Source organism: Helobdella robusta, assembly GCF_000326865.2.
Source record: "Helobdella robusta unplaced genomic scaffold HELROscaffold_56, whole genome shotgun sequence".
Classification (NCBI taxonomy): domain Eukaryota; kingdom Metazoa; phylum Annelida; class Clitellata; order Rhynchobdellida; family Glossiphoniidae; genus Helobdella; species Helobdella robusta.
In genome coordinates this window covers 231242-247290 of record NW_008705301.1, presented here as the reverse complement: position 1 = coordinate 247290, position 16049 = coordinate 231242, and the positions used below count along the sequence as shown (strand labels likewise).

The following is a 16049-nucleotide window of genomic DNA, read 5'->3' as shown; positions in this document are numbered from 1 at the left end:
CTTTTAAAGTTTTAACGAACGAATGAACGAACTAACAAACAAACCAGAATAAATATCCACCAATAGATTAAGATTAGTTATTGAATCGAACGATGACAGTCATATACAACAAGTTATATATAACAACATTGATAGCACATAACGGATTAATCAGCTTAGTAATGTTAAAACAATTGCTATCACCTTGGCATCATCATCGTCATCTTCGACAACTTCACCATCTCACTATAAACCTCACCAACAACAACGACGGCGACATAGTCATCTCCCCTTCTATGTGTAATTAAAGGTTAAAGATTACTCTCTCTCTTTTGCGTTAGCTTCAGAGGTTTCAACGACAAAGACCAGGCGCCTTTAACCAGAGCCATCACGCCGCCCATTAAGACAGCGTCGGTTCGATAGCTGTGTAATAGGACCTCAAATTTGTAAAAAAAAGATTCATAGGTTAAGAAAATGTAACATCAACTATGTAAGACAGAATATATATGGTGATCACAAATATATCAACAAGATATAATAATGATAACATGATTTTTATCTCAATCAAAAGTGATATATATATATCAAATATATATATATATATATATATATAAACATATATATATAAACATATATATATATATATATATATATATATATATATAGACATATATATATATAATACATGTGTATGTATGTATGTACACGAATATGAATGTATACGAATGTATTGTACACATGTATAGATTTTCTTGTGTATGCCGAAGATATATAAGAAAGAAGGAAAAATAGTTATTTAATTGTCATTGGTTATTCATATTTCTCTGTCAGTATGAGATTGTATGTGTGTGTTTGTGTGTGTGTGTCTATGTGTGTGGTGTGTGTCTATGTGTGTGATTCAAGCAATTATTAATTATACTAAAACTAATTGATGTCATCATCATCATCATCAACTGATATCATCATCACTACCAACACCATCGTCATCATCATCAGTATTTGTATCTTCTGTACAAATTTTAATCCGAAATTAATTCTTCAGATAGTCTTTAAACTCATCCACTTTCACATTCACTCATTCACTTTTATGTTTATAAAATCAATTTAATTCACAGTCAGTATTTCACACATTGTATCATTCATTCACTCACTCATTCACTCACTCATTCATTATTCATCTTCATTATCATAATTCACTCATCATTATCATCATCTTCATCATCATATTCGTCATCATTGTTGGCATTGTCATCACTGAATCCTTGCTGCTGCTGCTGCTGTTGTTGCTGCTGCAAGAGCTGCTGCTGCTGCTGTAGCTGCTGGGAAAGCTGTAACTGCTGGGACAGCTGCTGCGGCATGTTGAAGTTGTGTTGCTGGAAAAATGAGGACATTTGCTGCTGCTGTTGCTGAAGAAATTGCAGCTGCTGAAAGTTAAGCTGCTGCTGTTGTTGTTGTTGGAAGTTGAATTGTGGAGCTGTTGACGATGACGTTGTCGATGTTGTGAATGCGGGTGCTGATTGGTTGTTGTTGTTGTCGTTGTTGTTGTCGTCATCATCGTCAGTGTTGTTGCTATGCTGGTTGTCGTGATTGCTGGTGTGGGATTCATTATCGTCGTCGTCGTTGTCGTCGTGATGGTCATCATGTGATGGAGAATTGTTGTGCTCACTGCTACTGTTGTTGTTGTTGTCCAAGTTTTCTTCAACGACGTCGTTGTTGTTGTTGGATTCTTGTTTCATGTTGTTGTTGCTGTCCATAGATGATTGCTGTTGCGATGATGATGATGATGTTGAGAGAGGTGATGATAGTGATGACAATGGCTGCTGTTGCTGCATTTCTATGCGAGCTTTCTTCACTCCACTCTGATGGATGAACATTTTTTCATTCACTCATTCATTCATTCATTCAACTACTCATTCCGTCATCATCACTACCATCATTATCACATTCACCATCATCATCATCGTCATCATCACCTGATTGTACTCCTTTATTTTGATGTCATATTTCTTCCTTTCTTCCTCAGCCAGTTGTTCATATGGCGCTTTGTCATCCATTGTCATCTTCCTCCATTCCTCACCAGCTAATTATAATAAATAATAATTATATAATCATAATATAATTCTTCTTCTTATTATTATTATTAGTAGTAGTGGTAGTAGTAACAGCAGTAACGATAGCTGAAGTACAAGCAGCAATGCTATCCTCCTAATCATAAAATTTATCAATTTTAAAAGCCCTCAAAGAACCAACCAATCAACCAACCAACCAACCAACCAATCAACCAACCAATCAATCAACCAACCAATCAACCAACCAATCAACCAACCAATCAATCAACCAACCAATCAACCGACCAACCAACCAGCTCTTAGTATATCCTTATGTTCAGCAAACTTGTCCTTGACCCTAACCCTGAAGTCAGCCAGCCAGAGAAAGTAGGCTGATTGAGGTCTTTTAGGCCTGTTGGCATCTTTCCCCGTGTACACTGCCATCTGTGTGTGTGTGTGTGTGTGTGTGTGTGCGTGCGTGTGTGAGTGTATGTTATGTGGGTGTGGAAGCATCAGCAAGTACCTGTTGGCTGTACCTGACTTTATCCCCAGCTGCCAGCACTTGAAACTGTTCCTTCTGCTCATTGGTCAGAGTCCTCCATTTTGCTGAGACCTGTTTCGTCCAATCAGCAACCTGCCAAAGGTACAATATCACAAGAAACACTAAGCTACTAGAGACGAAAACAGACAGGCAAGACAAACAACTACCCCCACCAAGGCAAACAACAAACAAACCCTGTTAATTCGTTCCCCTCTCTTTGCAGCTTCTTCTCTCTCCAACTGAACAAAATAGAAGTAGGCAGATGTCGGTCTCTTGGGTCTGTTAGGATCGTTGTTCATTTTTCTCTTGCCCTGGTTGCCGTGTTGGTTGAAAAACTGAGGATGTGCGAAATTTCCCCCGGCCAAGTGGTGCTGATTGTGCAGATTGTTCATCATCTGTGATTGGCTGAGAGAACTTTTCAAGAGATTTAATTGGCTGGTCTGGCTGTCCATGATTGGCTTGTTGTGGGTGTTACGATTGAGGTGCGGTTGATCAAGGAGATGATTGTTGTTGCTTCTTATTGTGTTGTTGTTCATTTGTTGGAAGTTGTTGTTGTTAGCTCTCATGTTGTTGTTGTTGTTGTTTGGTGATCTCATGTTATTGTTGTTGTTGGATGAGGCCTGTTGATTCATGGCATTGTTGTTTTGTCTGTTGAGCTGCTGTTGGTTGATTCTGTTGTCATTTGTCTGTTCAACTTTCACAGAAACATTTGACAGCTTTTGTTGTTGCTGATGATGTTGTTGCTGCTGCTGCTGAGGTTGTTGTTGTTGCTGCTGATGATGTTGTTGTTGTTGTTGATGGTGTTGTTGTTGAGGTTGTTGTTGTGGTTGATGATGTTGTTGCTGTGGATGATGCTGTCTTTGCTGTTGATGATGGGACTGCTTCTGTTGTTGTTGATGTTGTTGCTGCTGATGTTGCTGTTGCATTGGAGATTGTTGTTGTTGTCGAGTTTGTTGTTGCTGGTTGTTCATGATGTTTGGATGGTTGTTTGCAGATACTGTAATGGAACAAATACAAAAAAATTATTCTAATTTGAAGAAAACATTATCAAGCAAAAACTTGTTGACAGAAATTTAAATTCAAAAATTCAAAATTCTATTTACTTAAAATCCAAAACACAAAATGAAAAAAAACAGATTGTGCGGACTTACGGAGAATTTACAAACTTAAACAGTAAAAATCTCACGAACACACAACTGCCCTCAAAAATGCCAGGAACAAAGACAAAGAAACACAAAAACACACCAGAAAAATCAGCAGGCTGGTTGAAATTATTAGACGAGGATGATGAAGACGAGGATGATGTTGTGGCAACTGGGGATGAGAACTGCATGGCTGGGGCAGACATACCCCCCATCATGTATGGGTGATTAGGCGAACCAAATCCTGCTATATGCATGAGTTATTTTATTTATATGATTTAATATTTCAAATTATGATTTGTTGTGTTCAAGTAAATATTTTGATGTCTGGTTATCAGCACTTTATAATATATCATTATTACAAGAAGTAAAGGTAAACATATGAATTAATCAGTAAGAGTAAGTTAGCTCAATTGGTTTGCATGAAAGTTTTTACAATTGCAATGGATAATGGTTCATGTTTGCATTTCCAATAACAGGATTTTTGAATGATTGTTCTTGCTTCTGTGTAAGTAAAGTAAACAAATGTACAATCTGTCTAGTTTACAAAAGACTTCCACTCAAAATTTAAATTCGTAATTGCGCATAATTTGTATTTGTGCATAATTTGTATTTGTTCGCTCTTGCTGGTAACTCATTTTATTATTTCTTAAAATTTTCCAAAATTTCGAATCACAAATTGGAATAAATCCACAATTAAAATGGCGCAATACAAATGCACATTACAATTCCTGTTTATTATGGATCATTAGGATGCGTGCGTACCCTTCGGCAGACAACTGCACGACAAATAAATAAATGAAATAAATAAAATAGCGAAATAAGAGCAGAATAGTAAACATAATATATCTCCAGCAAACAACAAAAAAATCAAACTAACCCATGTTCATGTACTGTTGGTAGGACATTTTCTCAGTAAAAGGCGTCAAACTATATCAAATTTATTCGGCCAAATTAGGACATTTGTTCAATATGTAAACGAATAAACGAAATAAAATGTATCCCAAATCAGTTGAGATGAATGCACATACACACAATACACATTATTATAACACACTTTATACAAATCTAGCACATCCCTAGGTAAGCTTATTATATATGAATTAGCACAACCTAAATAAACCGTATATAAATATATACAATGTGTATGTACATATTTAGAGATTGTTTATATACATTTTCAAATTAAATATGATGTTTGTAAAGAGTTTTATACAGTTTTATATAACATACTGGTGAATTATATGAATATAAATGTACGTGTGAGTATGTGTGAGCTTGGACACGTGATGTAAAGTGCGGGCTTAATACGGTTCTAACTAATAGACGAACTTTAACTCGGTTTATTTGAATGTTCAAATTTGATTGAATTTATGCGAAAATTGTTACAAATTTTAAATTTTGTGTTTAATTTTATTAATTAATTTATAAATATTATTTAATTTTAAATATTTGATAAACAAATGTTAGAAACCGGTAGAAAATTCAGATGAATATTTTCAATAGTGACAAAATTATTTATCCATCACTTTTTAAAATCCAATCATTTCTATTTACCTAATTTCTTTTTTCGCGTTTTCTTCTTAATTAAATTAAATTTTGCTAAATTAAATTTTATTTTACTAAATTAAATTTCATTTAATTTAAAAATTAAACGAAATTAAAAATGTTTTTAGAGGTAATTTGATGACTTCCGAAGTTTATTTTGATCTGTCAGCCGATATAATTGAAGGCTGGCTGTTGAAATGGACCAACATCGTCACCAGATACAAAAAGCGATACGTCGTTTTGAGAGATAATTATCTTTCCGTTTATAAGTGGGGACTCATTTATTTTTAAATTATTTAATTAATAAATTAATTGGATAGTTTTTTAATTTAAAATTTTAGTTTGAATTGCAATAAACACACTTATTCTTTATTTAAGAAAAAAAAATGAATCAGAAAAATCTCTTCGAGGAAAGTATGATGTTAGTAACTTGATGGCTATAGACATTGGAAGGAAAAGGTTTCGTATTTTGACTGGAGCTCAAAATTTTAGGTTCAAAGCGGCCAGTGAGGAAGAAAAACTGAAATGGATCAATGCAATTCAAGAGGCCAAAAGATTTGTCACTAAGCAAGCAGAACTTGGTTATTCTAGTTATAAATAATTTATTCATTTAACTTTTAACTAAATAAATATGAAAAGTTAGTTTTTAAACTCTCATTTTAGCAAAAATTTTACTAAATCTAGATGCACATGAATAGTTTAATGAAAAAAATAATTTAAAAAGTTTTTTCACAGATGATTCAGAGAAAGAGAAAAATGTCTTCATCAAGACACTAAAGGATTTAGACTCCAAATTTATGGAGATGTCAAACATGAATGAAGTAGTTTCAAAAGAGGCCAGTTCAATGCTGAAATTAGCTCAGGATATTGTTAAAAGTAACTCCAATGCTGAGAAAATGCTTCTACCAACAGCTGAAAAGTTGCTAACTTCATCTAACAAATCAGCAACTGTTAGAAATTTATATTGTTTTTATTTTATTTCATCATCATCTTCATCATTTTTCAAATCTACTCCTGACATTTCTACAGTGTGAACTTTGACCTTTAAACTTCATCATTTCATCCCATTTTCATATAACCTTCTAATCTTTCAATCAACTCACATTTGATTACATCTCGTGACCTCTCTATCTTTTGACCCGACCGACCTGACCCAGATCATTAAAGAGCTATCCCAGCAGTTGAGAGAGATGAAGCTGATCTTCAGTAAGATACTGGGTCACGACATGCGACGGATCGAGCAGCTGGAATCCATCGTCGAGAGCATGGGTAAGGAGCAAGTTTTTCTGGAGGAGAGGTTTAAAAGTGCAGCTACAGCTGATGTCGGTGAGTAAGTGAGACGGCGATGATGATGACGATTACGGTGATGACGTCATTGTAGTTGGTGGCGATGATGAGTATGGTTATTTAGATGTGGACGATGACTAAGATGATGAGATGATTGATGATAAGACTTTCATGGATAGTGAGGAAATGATAAAATTTGCACCATCATTATCATCACCAGACAGCATGGATGATCGGTTTTTCGACGCAGAAGCGGGCAGTGATAAATTTAAGATCAGATCCAAATTGGGGTCAGTTGTGATGACGATGTTGTCAGTGTTGTTGGCGATGCTGATAATGATGATGGTGGTGTTGTTGGTGATAATGGTGGCGGTGATGATGATGGTGGTGGTGATTATGATGATTGTAAACGTTTCTGTACAAACGCTTTTGGTTATGCAGACGATGCAAAAATTACTCTAAAAACGTTGCTTAATGATGCTAGTTGCAAAAGTTGTAGTTGTAACAAGAATTTATTTGTTCATTTCATTTATAACTTTGCTGTGCATTCTTTATTCTATTGATACGTCGTTCCTCGCCTGACTTAAGAAATGTTTTTTGTATCAACCACATATTTTGGATGAAATTTCATTCAAACTCGAGTCTTAATCCAGTTTTGAAAAAATAAAGTAATGATAAAGCTGGTGATGACGACAATGATGATGGTGGTGATGGATGACGACGGTGACGATACATTGATATCTTGATACATTAATACCATGGTATCTTGATATCTTGACACATTAATACATTGATACATATCAAACTCAGATCCACGTACAGCAGTCAGCCAAGCAGACAGAGCTCCATAGCTGAGATGAAGATCGATGAAAACACCATCAGTGGCATAAAAATTCCTCAATGGAGCCAAATTGAGGTGATGATGGGGATGGTGATGACGATGGTGGTGATGATTTCTCATTGATAAATTAATCTCATTAATTATTTCTTTCATCTTTTCATGGCTATATAGATTTATATATAGTTATGTAGAGTTATTTATTATATATAGTTATATAGCGTAATATACGGTTTTCACCTAACGAACCAACCAACCAATCACCTGACCCGACCAACCAACCAATCACCTGACCCAACCAACCAATCAACGAACCAGTTAAAATTATTCAACGCGGTTCCGAGGAATCGAACTATACACCGGAGGACGAGGATAACCGAACGCCCGAACGTCAGCCAGAGTCTCTGGACGATAATTAAAAATAACATCGGGAAGGACATCACTAAGATATCTATGCCCGTCAGTCCTAATGATGATGCTGTCGTTGGCGATGATGATGATGATGATGACGGTGGTGTTGGTGGTGATAATCATGCTCATATGCATGAATTTAACCTTACTGTACAAAATTCAAAATCGTCATTTTCGTCTTTTCTACCGTCATCATCATTCTTCTTCTTATAATTATCATCATCATCATTCTTCTTTTTCTTATTATTATCACCTTCGTCTTCATTTTGTCAGGTTAACTTTAGCGAGCCCCTCTCGTTTTTACAGCGGTTGACTGAAGATCTAGAGTATTCAGTATGCCTTGATAGAGTCTGTGCATTCGTTTATTTGTTCTTTCTTTCATTCACTCTTTCACTAATTCATTCATTCTTTCATTTATTCTTTCATTCTTTCATTCACTCTTTCATTAATTCATTCACTCTTTCATTCATTCTTTCATTATTTCATTCACTATTTCATTTATTCATTCTTTCACTAATTCATTCACTCTTTCATTCAATTCATTCATTTATTCCTTCTTCTGTCCATCCACTAACTGACGATAACGTGATTAGGCAGTCACGTGCGACGATCCGTGGGAAAGAATGGCTTGGGTGGCAGCTTTCACAATATCCTCATACTCCACCACTGTTTCCAGGTTGTGGTGATGATGATGACGATGGTCATGGTGATGATGATGATAGGGCGATCATGATTATGATAGTGACTATGGTGATGATGATGATGGGGATATTACTAACCGTGACGATGACGGTGATAATGGCAGATGTGGATTATTATAAACACCATCAGTAGAAACACCATCGTCATCATCGTCGTCATCATCATCGTCGTCGTCGTCGTCATCAGATGCTACAAGCCATTCAATCCATTGCTAGGAGAGACTTTCGAGTGCGATCGTGTCAGCGAGATGGGGTGGAGGTCCCTGGCTGAACAGGTTTTGATGATGATGGTGGTGGTGATTGTGATGATGTAGTTGATGATGATGATGATGATGGTATTATTATTGGTAACGGTATTATTGGTGACAATTCTCACTAAAACTATTCCAATGTTTTGGTTTAGTCTGTTTTTCTCTACTTGCTCCGACATTTTGTCTCATCATCATTCTGAGTTTCTTCATCGCATTCTTCCATTTTGTCTTCATCACTACCATCATCACTTCCATCATCACTACCATCATCACTATTATCATCATCATCATCACCATCATCATCACCATCATCATCACCAGGTTAGCCACCACCCGCCAGTAGTGGCGATGCACGCTCAGAGTAGGGATTGGATCATGTGGCAGGAGTTCAGTATGAGCTGCAAGTTCAGAGGGAAGTACATCGAGGTCGTGCCACTTGGTGAGCTGCGTTTGATGACGACCGTGATGGTGATTATGATGGTGGTGGTGGTAATGATGAGATGATGATCCTAGTTATGATGACGACGATGATGATGATGATGATGAATATGATGATGGAGCTAGTGGTAATGATTTAATGGATGTGGTTTTCTGTGATCAAAATGTTTTCTCGCTAAAAGAAATAGAATTTTTCAATTTCTCGAGACAACAGTAGATTACTCAAAATCAATCGAACAAAAGAACAATCTCAATACTTACACAACACACACACACACACACACACACACACACACACACACACACACACAGACAAACACACATGCAGTGAGATACCACACATACATTGTATACGTATGGCAGGTATCGCCCATTTAAAGATAGACAAATACCAGGACTTGTACACCTGGCGGAAGGTTTCGACGACCATTCACAACGTCATTGTTGGCTACCTCTGGGTGGAAAACCACGGGGAGATGGAAATTCTCAACCACCACAATGGTGGAAAATGCGTCATCAACTATCTGCCGTACAGTTATTTTTCCAATGGGCCTTTGAGGAGAGTGAGTTATGATGATAATGATTGTGATGATGATGTCGATGATGATGATGATGAGAATAGTGAGTTGATGATGATGATGATTTTGTTACAATACTTCTAGGTGACTGGAGTAGTCTATGATAACCTCGGGAAAGCCAAGTTTATATTGTCAGGTTGGCTTAGTTTTTCATCATCATCATCACCATCATCATCACCATCACCACCACCACCAGGTACGTGGTCTGACAAAGTGGAAGGTGCCGCCGTGACAAACAACAACATCACGGACACGAACAAGGTCCTGTTCGAGACGGACCGCCCCAAGTTACTCTGGCAATGCAACAAACCGCAGTCAGTTATCACCAACTGTAATTTATTATAATAATGTAATAAATTATGATAGTTATAATAATGTAATAAATTATGATAATTATAACGATGTAATAAATTATGATAATTATAATAATGTAATAAATTATGATGGGCGGGCGGCGAGATGTTGTGACGGTCAGAGTGCCTGGTCATTGCGCGTTAACTCGCTAACACTAAACATATAAGAGAATCGTAAGTAATAATAATAATAGTAATAATAAATTATGATAATTTATAATTATAATTTATAATAAAAAGTCCGGACTTATCGAAATGTTACAACTTTACTGAATTTGCGATAACGCTGAACGAGATGGAAGCTGGAGTAGCTCCGACGGACAGCAGGCGGAGACCAGATCAGAGGTTGATGGAAGATGCCAGGTTAGTGGATGGATGGATAGATCAATCAATCAATCAATCAATCAATCAATCAATCAATCAATCAATCAATCAATCAAAGTGGATGGATGGATGAATGAATGGGAGAATGATTGATAGTAAGCTGAGGCTAGATTAGAGATTAAAGAAAAATGCCAAGTAGTAAGCGGATAGATGAATGAATGAATGAATGATTGAATGAATGATTGGTGGAAATAAAGAACATTTCATTCATTTTTAAGATGGGAAGATGCAAACAGAGTAAAAGTGAAACTGGAAGAGAAGCAAAGAGCGGCGAGGAGGCAATTAGAGATAGAAGGTTTTTTTTTGTTTGACGTTAAGATATTATTTTTCAACTATGGGTATGATTGGACAGTTATTTGTTTGATTGAATGAATGAATGATTGATTGATCAATTGTCTGATTGATCGATAGATTAATATACTACTGAATGAACGAAGATAGAATTTAATAAAAAATGAATGAATAAAAAAATGAACAAATGAATGACCAAAGAATGAGTAGAAAAAGAAATAAATGATTGATTGGTTAATTGATAAAAGCAACCAACCAATCACAAACTTTAACTAACTCAGACAAACCAGCCTACCAACCGAAGTGGTTCAAGAAGGAGAAAGATGTGACGAACGAAGGCCAGATGCACGTGTACAACGGTACGACCCTGACATCTATTCATAATATCTTAATAATTAATTTAATTAATAATATTTTAGCTAATTGTTATCGTAATTTATAATAATTTTCTACTATCAGGTGAATACTGGGCCTGCAAGTCAACGTCTGATTGGTCAAGGTGTCCTGATATATACACCATTCATGAAGATTGATTGGTCAACACATTAGCGCTTGGATTTTGATTGGTTGATAAAGTTATAAGAGTAATCATCAATTAGTTGAGATATTTGTTACCTGGATTTTGATTGGTTGATGTAGTTTTGAAGCAATCGTTGATTAGGTAACCATAACTACTGAACAGTTTCCGTAACATGTTTCATGATTGGTCGGATCGATTGAACAAGTTTTGAAGTTTGACCAATAAAATTGATTGATTGAATTAGTTAGAATGTGATATTGTAAAACTATTAAATGAATAATTGAATGAACGAATGATTGAAAGAATGAATGAATGAAATAAGTAAATAACCGAATGATTAAAATGGCAAACGAATGGATAGACGAACGAACGAATGATGAGAACGTATCTACACACACACACACACACATCTATTTAGACACTTCACTTATTTTGTTACACATCATATCATATTTTTCTTTGTAAATAAACGATTTAAAACGTCGGAAAGTTACAGTTTTCCTACCAAACTAGCAACAAACATCCACACGCCGAAGCACAAATTCTCAGGAGCTTTTAATTTAAAACTGGACAGGCAATAAAAAGGATTGCACTTCAAGATAACATGTGAGCGCTAACATTTTTGATAGCTCAGCCCAAGCTTACATTATATCATTATATATATATATATATATATATATATATATATATATATATATATATATATATATATATATATGCGTGTCGATGATGATGTTGAGATGAGACGAAAATATAGATATAAAATGTAATAATAAAGGTTATATATATATAATATATATACATATATATATATGTGATTGTTTGTTTGTGTGTAAGAGAGAGTGGTAATAGCGAGGCAAATTATTTCTGAAATGCTGACGAAAGTGTAATATAACTACGGCACTTATCATTCAAAGTCAACTTGAGATATAACTGAAAAATAAAATAGAACTAGTGGAAAGGTAGGAGGCATGCAAGGGAATAGAGAAACTGCAGAGCTATAGCATAATGTAGGACGGCCTCTAGAGTTAAAATCATTCAACGTTATAATTCACTATTATTTATTAACTACTTGACTCTAGATAAAAACGAAAATAAATTAGATAAGGGAACGGAAATGACAAAGAGAATGAATGAACTTAACTTGAAATGAAAATACAAAAAGAAAGAATGAAATAGTGAAAAAAATAAATAGGAACTAGAAATACACACGTTCACACTTACGTACACACACAAGCACGCACGCACACAGACACACACAACACTCCAAGGTAAAAAATATCAGATACGATTGATAAAATACCATCCTTATTAAAATTATGCATCGTAAAAAATAACAAACAAGTTATGATTATGATAGAGATGATGATGATAGTGATATTATAAATGATGAATAATGATGATATTTTGTGATAATGATGATCCCAAAAGGCAAGAATTTATATATATATATATATATATATATATATATATTATTGATATATTGACAACACAGTATAAAATATTGTCTCCTTTCAACATATATATATATATATATATATAAAGAATGTATATATGTATATATATATATTAAAATATATATGCTTACATATCACTACTCTATATGTATATATACATATATATATATATATATATATATATATATATATATATATATATATATGATAGTAAAATATTATGTATACAATATCACAACATTAATTTATAAACAAGGAAATAGAGGTAAAAAAAAAGTAAAATTAAATGAATGAATGAATGAATGAATGAGTGAACGAATGAATGAATTAATGAATGAATGAGTGAATGAATGAACGAATGAAGAAATAAATAAATGATTGATTAACTATAATATCGATAAAAAGATAGATGGATGAAAGTACAAATAAACGAATGAATGAACATAGAAAACGAAAAACCATCTATCTAACTACGTAACTATTCAAATCAAATTTATGATATATATAAAAAAATTGATACAAAATATATATATATGTGTGTGTGTGTGTGTTGCGTGTGTGTGAACATATAATCTATTGTGAAAATATGATGAAAAAATTATTGCAAGAAAGCAAAATATCATTCAGTTGGCGGCCAGATTCAGGAAGTCAGAGAAAAACTTGACAGACTTAACTGTCGTTTCTAGCTGGTTGCCGAGCGCCACACTGAGTGGGGTCGTGAAGAGCAGATCGTCAAGTATTTCACAAGATGGGCATCGAATAAATAAGTGAACCTGATTGGTTATAATTATATAATAAATATTTTTAATAGTATTATATTAAATTATCATAATAATAATTGATAGAAATAATAACTTCTTTTTGTCCCAGAGTTTTAAACATTTCAAGAGTGACATCTCCTCTTTTTTTCAAATCAAACCAGAACTCACATTCCTCACGCCACTTGTTTATGAACATCCCTGTTTCTTTGCCTAATCCACCAGGGATAAAAATTAGGCAAAACTAACAAAAAAATATTGATACTACTGATATGGTAATTATTGTATTTTAAACTCACCTAGATGAGCTATATTGAATTTGACCCAAAATAGTTTTCCACTAGAATTATTTATGTTGGAGCCAGTCTGCTGTACAAGCCTGCTGGATGTATCGTAGCCTAAGACGTGTTTCGCAAATGTTTCAAACTGTCGAAACCTCATACTCGTCACGAGGAAATGATTTCCATAGGCAGCATTTAGGTGCTTCAATGCTGAGTCCGATCCATTGTGGAACACTGAGACGATGGCAAATTAACATTTTTGTAGTTATATTGCATTATAGTGCATTATAAGTGTATTTGTGAGCATAATAAAGTTTTTAAAAAATTAACAAAATTTTTCTTACATGCTAAAAATCTATTCTCTCCAACAACCTAAAAAATTCAATGTTAGATTTTAAAATAACAAATTGCATAAAAATTAATGAATGAAAATTTTGGAGAAAATCTTTGAGAAATAAAAAATAGGTAAAAGATAAGACAGGAGAGAGAAACTAACTTTAAATCCCATCACTAATTTTCCTTCCTTCTTCTCCACTCCTTCAATCATGACTCTCCAGGCATTTAAGAAAATCTCTTTAATGAAGGCACAAGGCAGAATCTTGATGTCTAACATTATTAATTCATCGGCCATAGTCTTAGCTTAGCTAGCGTTGGTTGCAACAAGCAAGAAAGACAATTATTAGTAATCTACACTAACTTCGGATTTTTTAAATTTATTCAAAGTTTTTAATGTAATTAATTTACAATAAATTAAAAAATGATGATATTTTCTTAAAAGACATTCATTAAGTGTAAAAATTTTAATTTTTTGAATTCGAAACAACTGAGAAAATCAACAAGACCAAAGATCACCAACGAAACTGAACTTAGCTCCCGGACAACGACCGACTTATATATTATGCGCGCGGAGAAATTGTGTTAAAAGAGAAGACCATCTGTTTAAAGCAGTGTTTTTCAACCTTTTTTCTTTAGGGGGACCCTTTGGTGTCGTCCGAATTCTGGCGAAACCTGTACCGGTACCGTTTATGCTCCTTCAAAGCGAGCAGCCAATTTTTTCAATCTAAAAATGCACCTAGGTGAGTTGGACTGTTGGTAATCATTTTGATTTCAAAAAGTCAACACTCTGCTATAGTACATTTCATAACTGCAAGTTTTTCCTCGTACACTTCAGGAAACTAGTCAACTAATCATGGGTTTGCACAAAAATACAGATCACTGATTATGCTAGCTACCATTAATCATCAGTATTGACAAGTCTTACAGTCGAGTACGGAGAAATGTTCATTGTGAACATTGTGCTTGGCGCTTTCTGCACAGCAGCCGTATTCTTGGCTGAGTTTTGGATAAACAGACGGGAAGTTCTTCTTCGACAGATAAAAGACATTCTCGTTTGATGTTGCTCATGGCCGAAAATCCAAACACGCACATGTATGACGTAGAAAAAAGCAACAAGTCACAAGTTTTTGTGTCATAACTGACGCTCAAGCCTTATCGATCTACCGACAGCTTATAATTAATTCCCTAAAAAACACGCTTAGTTACGGGTTTAGTTTGTCAAATCTGACGCTCAAACCTTATAAACTTACTGACGGATTGTAATAAATTTCATAAAAAACAGGTTGTCACAAGTTAGTTTTTTGTGTTATGTCTGATGCTCAAACCTTATCGACAGCTTATAAAAAAATTCCCTAAAAACACGCTGTGTCAAGTTTAGTTTGTCATATCAGACGCTCAAACCTTATCGACCTTATCGTCGTCATCATCATCGTCAGAGTATAAAATTGAATTAATGATAATGAAATCAATGGCAATAATAATGGGCAGGATGATGACGAAGATGAAGATATATTTTCCTTTGTTACAAAAAAGCGCTAATGACACTTACAGAATTGATTAGGATGACGATGACGACGACGATGTTGATGATGATGATGGCAATGTTGATGATGACGACGATGAATTTCACATAGCGAATATTATGTCTGAGATTTTACTTAAGAATTTTTTTTTCATTGTAAAGGCCGACAATTATCTCATCCCATGCTAAATTTATGCAAGCAATGTTCATTCATTTTTTTTACTCATTCAATCATTCATTCACTCATTCGTTATTTTATTCGTTCAATCATTTATTCATTCATCTACTCGTTCGTTTTGTCGCTCATTAATTTTGCAATCAATTAGACAATTACCGAATTCATTCAATATTTCATTCGTTTATCCTTCATTCGTTCGCTTTTTTC

At 34.4% G+C, this 16049-nt stretch overlaps 3 protein-coding genes across 3 annotated transcripts; 1 reads left to right on the top strand and 2 right to left on the bottom strand.

Annotated features, from left to right (window-relative positions):
- Positions 1–1889: 1889 nt before the first annotated feature.
- Positions 1890–2960, bottom strand: HELRODRAFT_87165 (hypothetical protein; the record flags this gene model as incomplete). Its single annotated transcript, XM_009028478.1, has 4 exons — positions 1890–2059; positions 2342–2471; positions 2551–2661; positions 2763–2960. The coding sequence occupies 4 exons, from the start codon at positions 2958–2960 to the stop codon at positions 1890–1892; spliced, it is 609 nt and encodes a 202-aa protein (XP_009026726.1).
- A 4783-nt stretch (positions 2961–7743) lies between these two features.
- HELRODRAFT_87168 (hypothetical protein) lies at positions 7744–11323 on the top strand (the record flags this gene model as incomplete). Its single annotated transcript, XM_009028479.1, has 12 exons — positions 7744–7842; positions 8068–8142; positions 8388–8473; positions 8683–8770; positions 9068–9194; positions 9548–9747; positions 9847–9898; positions 9959–10076; positions 10356–10478; positions 10718–10794; positions 11039–11149; positions 11250–11323. Coding segments are annotated over 12 exons (1230 nt in total), but the record flags the coding sequence as incomplete, so codon positions are not given.
- Positions 11324–13390: 2067 nt separating this feature from the next.
- On the bottom strand, positions 13391–14437 carry HELRODRAFT_179690 (hypothetical protein; the record flags this gene model as incomplete). Its single annotated transcript, XM_009028507.1, has 5 exons — positions 13391–13540; positions 13623–13738; positions 13825–14040; positions 14151–14178; positions 14303–14437. 5 exons carry the CDS (start codon positions 14435–14437, stop codon positions 13391–13393), a joined length of 645 nt encoding a protein of 214 aa, XP_009026755.1.
- Between the last annotated feature and the right edge of the window lie 1612 nt (positions 14438–16049).